At 39.1% G+C, this 6,566-nt stretch overlaps 1 protein-coding gene across 1 annotated transcript; it reads right to left on the bottom strand.

Annotated features, from left to right (window-relative positions):
* Window positions 1–224: 224 nt before the first annotated feature.
* piwil2 (piwi-like RNA-mediated gene silencing 2) lies at window positions 225–3,600 on the bottom strand. The gene is made up of 4 exons (XM_057319434.1): window positions 3,255–3,600; window positions 2,511–2,764; window positions 2,234–2,341; window positions 225–2,110 (listed from the first exon to the last, which is right to left on the bottom strand). The coding sequence occupies exons 1-4, from the start codon at window positions 3,357–3,359 to the stop codon at window positions 1,954–1,956; spliced, it is 624 nt and encodes a 207-aa protein (XP_057175417.1). The 5' UTR covers window positions 3,360–3,600; the 3' UTR covers window positions 225–1,953.
* Between the last annotated feature and the right edge of the window lie 2,966 nt (window positions 3,601–6,566).

The raw sequence follows: 6,566 nt of genomic DNA, 5'->3' as shown, positions 1-6,566 counted from the left end.
TGCCTTAGTGGAAATGGGATATTTAAGTCGCTTTTATAAAAATGCCCCAGTAAAAAACATTACTGGTGTGCATCTCGAGACAAAGCAATGGCAATGGTATATTTTAAGGTATGTCAGTGCACGTTATTTTCAGTTAAGACAACTCAAACTTCCATTTTAGTCTGGGACTAGTCTTAAACCTCGTCTGTGAAACCGCGCATAATGACATCCACACTGTGATTTGCTTTATGTAGTGTACATTGTTAAGAGTCATAATTAAGATATGACTGCTTCCCTGTTTATATTTGTACTTTTTTTGCAGATTATAGTTTATTATGCCTATTTTATGCCTATTAACGTGCATTTTATTTTCATTATACACTGCACAAAAAAAATTGAGGGAACACCTAAATCACACTATATTAGATCTCAATGAACGAAATATCCAGGTTGAAACTCTTCACATATATAATTTGCATAATGTTGTGAGAACAAAATAATGTGAAAATGGTCAATGAAAGCCAAAATCATAAACACATTCAGGGCTGGAATTACAGTAAAATCAGTGTGAAAAATGATGACACTGGCTAATTCAACTTATTTGAATTTCACCACAGTAACTCAATGTTAGTCAGTAATGTGCACGGCCCCACGTGCCCGTATGAACTCCCAGCAATGTCTGGGCATACTCCTGATGAGATGGCACGTGGTGTCGTGTGGGGTCTCCTCCCAGACCTGGATCAGAGCACAAGTGAGCTACTGGACATTCCTGGATTTAGGTCTGGGGAATGTGAGGGCCAGTCAATGGCATCAATGCCTTCATCGTCCAGAAACTGCCTAAAGACTCTGGTCACATGCGGCAGAGCATTATCACGCACCAGGCGGGCTCTGCACTGTACCAGCAAAAGATCTGAGGATTTCATCCCGATACTTCATAGCACGTGGAGGTCTGCAAGACCCTCTGAAGATGGTCCTCCCTAGACCACCCTTGCTGTTGCCTCTGTTGTCATTTTTATTTGCACCAAAACAAGTAAAAATGGTTCACTATCACTTATGCTTCCTTACCGGGTTGATTGATATTCCTGAAGGTTAACAGACTCGAGTGTTTAGCTGTGATGATTAAGGGGCGGTTTCCCAGACAGGGTTTAAACCTAGTCCCAGACTAACTAAAATGTGACGCGTGTCTTGATCGAAAACAATTTACACCGACATATCTTAATATATCGGTGCGATTTTTTTGTCTCAACTCAAGATGCACATCAGAAACGTTTTTTTGTAAAGTATGTTTTTAAAAACAACTCCTAATCAACATCCTAATTTAACTAAGGCCTAGTCCTGGTTTAAGATAATCCCTGTCCAGTAAACCGCCCCCAAAGTGTTCCCTTCATTTTTTTGAGCAGTGCATTTAAATCAGTGCCTTACCGGGTGGATTTCCTTTTTAAGTATCTGTTCATGGATCTGTATGTTATGCTGCCGTCACGTGCCCTCGGAAATGAGATAATTTCCCACTTCAACCCAGAAATAAGTTATGGAACCGTGCTCTTTTAATGTTAGCAGATACTTGTAATGTTTTAATGCTACTAAATCATTAGTAACATTCATGTTTTAATATTACTAAATACTTCTAATCGAATTTCCGAGAGCACATGAATGCAGCATTAGTCCTTTAAAACAGACAAGAATTGTGCATCAATATTATCATCATATAGTCTATTTTACCTGTCATGCTACATGCTCGGGAGTTATTTCATAAGTCACACGTTTGCGCTTCATTCACTGAGATAGACACAAAGGGAAAATTGAAGTGTGCAATGCACAACTTTACTCAACTCTGTTATGCTCCACGAAATTGAACAAATTCACAATAAAATAACTTAAATACAACATTCATCAACAACATTTTAAACAACAATACAACAAAAGAAAGAAACACAAAGACCACTCCTCTGGTCACTTTTGGGACTCCGCGCCGTCTTAAAGGAAGAACAGCTTCTCGCAAAGCTGGATTGCTGGCTCAGAGTGCAGGTACTGTCCAGACAGGAAGGCCAGTTTGTGTGCGTATTTGCATGGTGCTGGGACGCGGATTGTGCCGGGCCAGTTCCAATACATGTGGCACATCTTAAAGGTCATCCTGCCAGATGCAAAATTGTGTAATGTGCAGTTGTGGCGAAAAGGGAATTTTTTCTTCCTAACCAATATTTTTTATGAAATGGGTTAAGTTAATATTACAAATTAGACCGAACTGTATTCATACCTCTGTAGGTGGTCAGGGGTTAGGTGTGCTGTATTATGGACAGTGATGTAATGTGTGGGTAGCCCACAACCCTGTCGGATTGAATGAGCCATGAGGTAGAAATCCACACTAAAGAAAGCAGAAACATCCATTTATATACGTATATACTAATATATAAAATACACTTCAAGTTAATGCACTAAGTTTGGCAACACATTGCACGTCTAGATGTAGGACACTGTTAAAGCTGTTTGGTGAACTGCCTGGTCTGTGCCAGCATCAGCTGTCGTAAACTAACCAGTCTCTGTTTGTGACCATGTGATCCAGTATGGTTCCTGGCGAGGGTGTGCCGAAGTGGTCTGAACCGTAGGAGTACAAGGTGGTGCTGATTCTTTTCTGCACCACGATGAAAGCCAGTTTTGGCTCGTAGTTTGGCATCGTCTCGAAGCATTTCAGAATCTGTGGAATCTCGTACTGTTCCACGGTCTTTAGCTGTCCGTCTGACACGCCGTCCCGATAGATGACAATCTTCTCAGGGAAGGTGTGGTTCACCTGTTAACAGGAAGCAGGTTTATGGTTAATGACAGGTTTACAAGACTGCTCCAGCCCTAATCAAACACAACTAAGCACATCAAGAACTGAATTTGCCATTTGATTAGGGTTGGAGCTAAACGCATTAGGACAGTGGGTCTCCAAGAACAGAACTGGGGGCGATGCCCCTCCATAGAAGTTCACAAGCACTGTAGTGTTACCACGGGGAATTCCCCTATATATTTTGTATTTAATAAAGGCCCATAAACATCCAATTCTTAACCTTATAAAACTTTATAGTGCACACAGTGAAAGCAAATTCTTGTCTAAAATACAAACACTGTAAATCTGGAGTTAAACATTTTCTAATCCTGTAGGACTTAAAAACATTACCTTTGTCTGACTCCCTTTCGATCAATAATAACAGCTGTTTTAAAATGTTAACAATATTTATAAACATGAACCTACATTTAAGCTACTTAATATGGTTGTAAATGTAAAAGCCCTTTACCTCGTAGTACTTCTGCAGGGCGGCGAGCAGACACACACTGAAGCCATTGATGATCTCTTCGTGAGGCATTTGGAAAGTAACTCTGGAGTACCATTTGGTCAGCATGCTGTGCAGTCACAATAAATACATTTATTTGACTTGCCCACTTAAAAAAAATGTTAGGTGGTGCAACCACATTTTTGTAAATATTTATCAATGCACCCCTGACTTTGCCTGTGCAACCAAGTTCATATATATAGTTTTTAATTACTACTAAAAGGTGTTTGATGAAATAGCAGTTTGCTTGTTTTACACTGGTTGTACCAAATAACACAAAGTGTACCAGCATCCTACTACCCATTACATGAAAGTAACTATCATATATATATATATATATATATAGGCTTGCATAGACTAGTCGGTGATCGACTACTTCAACCACTAGTCGGCGCTGTAGAAGCAATCGACTATCTCCGTGCATAACCAGAAATTAATTATTGTTTTGTTTTGTTCTGCAATGCAAAGACCATGATCCACACTCCAGTCCAGTCTAGGTGGCGTAATGCACATTAAGTCGCTTTGCCAACCGCCAATAAACTAAAGAAGAAGAAATTAACTCAAAATGGCGAACGTCACCAACAGGCACACGCATCAGATGTGTGGAAGTACTTTGTCAAGGAGACAAAAAAAGTAATTTGCCAACCTGTAAGACTACTTTAAAGTATAACAGCAGTAGGACTTCGAAACACCCAACCACAAAGCCAAATGTTAGTCAGGTGAATACCAAGTCCAGAAGCAAACAAGCATAGGGTGAATCTCGCAAACGCCCGATTCCAGAGAGAAGACAGGTAAGAACTTGTGGATTTTATAGTGAAGGATATAAGGCAGTTTCAGGAGAGGGTTCAGGGCGAGAATTCCCACTTATTTGAACCCAGTTACACCATCCCATCGAATGCTACACTGTGAAAAATAATTAGCCACAAACATGACTCTCTGAAAGCGGACATCGCATCAGAAATGGAAGAATGTCTCCCTCACTACTGATCTCTGACTTCTTGCATCATGGATCCATATATAAGAATAACGGCTCACTACATGAATGAACTATGGGACTTGAAATCAAGGGTGTTAGGCACCACTATCATGCCAGGGAGACACATTGCGGTCAACATTGCACAGAAGCCATTAATGAGTGAGAGTTACGCATACTTTGCTCAGTTCATGACGACGCGAGCAATATGAACTTGGCCATGGAAATCTGCGAGGCACTGCCCTATCACCTTGGTTGCAGCGGACACACATTGCAACAGGAGGGTGCCGACTGCGACGTGGCAACCAGTGCATTGCCCAGTGAGCCTGAAAAACCAAGGCTCGAGGCTGACCTCGAGGAGCTCTTTGGATGTCACTACAAAAGCCACAATCCTACGTCAAAGCGGCCAACTACCAGTGAAGATGAGGTTCAAGATATTTTCAGACGCCGGACATTCCCACCATGGGTAATCCTCTCGAATGGTGGGCATGTAATGAACACCGGTTTCCTCGGCTATCCAAGCTGGCTAAATCGTATCTTGCCGTCCCTGCCACCAGTACACCAAGTGAAAGAATTTTTTCCTTAGCTGTCAACACCGTCACGAGGCAAAGTCTGCATCGCTGTCATGTCGATGCGCTTATATTACTTAATGCAAACCAGCGATCCATGAGCTCGACCAAAGACTGTGTGTGGCAAGATGACGAAAACAATAACGGCGATGACTTGTGTTAGTCTATTACACACTTTTGAACCGGTTGAAGTAAGATTAATTTTGTTCTTGTTATTACTGTTGAAAACGTATTAAATGAAATGTACTCGTTTTACTAATGTTTTAATTAGTTTTATGAATACAATGAGTATGCATGCACAAATACGTAGTTTGGAAATACGAAGTAAATGTTAAGATTGCAATGCTTGTAATTGTACCTTATGTGGCTTTCTGTATGTTACATATATTTATTATGTTATAATTATAATGTTTTATAATTCACGCATGTTACATAATTGTTGCAATAGGCTAGGAATTCGTTAACGCTTGTTGACAATAACTAGGCTACGTTATTTTGTCTTTTTCTAACTAGTTGAATTAAGATTATTTTTGATCTTGTTATTACTGTTAGAAACTTGTTAAATATTAAATGATTTTTACTCATGTTTTAACTGTTTTACTAATGTTTTAATTAGTTTTAAAAATACAGTATGCATGCGCATATACAGTATTTGCAAAAAATACGACATGAATGTTAAGATTACAATATTGCGTGTAGCTGTTACTTTCTGTATATTACAAATAGAATTAATATATGTCATGTTACAATTAGTGTTTTTACAATTCAAGTATATTTCGAAATTGTTGCATTAGGCTATGGTGTTTAATAAACTCTTGTTGACACAAACTATATACATGTCTTTTCATTTACGGTCGTATAAACCACGAGTAGTCGAGTATTGTTTTCATAAGAAATCAACTAGCAAAAATCAGTAGTCGTGCAACCCCTAATATATATGTGTGTATATATATGTATGTAACTTTGCTACAACGTAAAGTAGTGAGTGTACAGCTTGTATAACAGTGTAAATTTGCTGTCCCCTCAAAATAACCCAACACACAGCCATTAAAGGTCTCATGAACTGGCCTTGTTTATTGTTTTATACTGTTGTATGAGGTCTACTTATGACGTTCGCGTAGTATTTTACATTCAAAAACATCAAAATCAATAAGTAACAGGCTATTTTCTACCCGGGTTTTGAGGCCGGCTCGACAAATGCTTGGTTTTAATGGGCTGCCCAAAACTCTTCCTTCTAAATGATGACTCTCCTTACACATTCTCTCTAACTCAGAAAAAGATGTTGTTTTGTGGTCTTACTGCTGCTAAAAAAATGCTTGTCTTACGCTGGAAACCTCCTCACTGTCTAGCCTGGTCACAATGGATGCTTTATTATTTGGACTTTGTGAGTATGGAGCTCTCTGTGGCAAGGCTACATGGAGCTTTTCAGAAAACTATATCAGCCTGGCTAGACGTAATTTCAACAATCAAAGAGCGATTGTAAGATATTTCTAATGTAACATGTTCTTACTATGCACTTTCCTTTATTGTACTTGGGTTTTGTTTTGCATATATGTCAGATTATATATTATTTAATACACTAATGGGAGAAAGTGGTCTGGGGTGAGGTCACCTTGGGAATGTGGGAGGGTAATTTAAGGGAGAAAAGTATTTCAGAGGGATGTTTATATTATTTTTTCATGTCAGACTTGATATTTATTTTTCTCTCTGTAACAATAAAAAGTTGATCACAAA

The sequence above is a fragment of the Triplophysa rosa genome, linkage group LG2, assembly GCF_024868665.1.
Source record: "Triplophysa rosa linkage group LG2, Trosa_1v2, whole genome shotgun sequence".
Lineage (NCBI taxonomy): Eukaryota > Metazoa > Chordata > Actinopteri > Cypriniformes > Nemacheilidae > Triplophysa > Triplophysa rosa.
The sequence above is the reverse complement of the archived record's forward strand: the minus strand, read 5'-3'. Positions and strand labels throughout refer to the sequence as shown.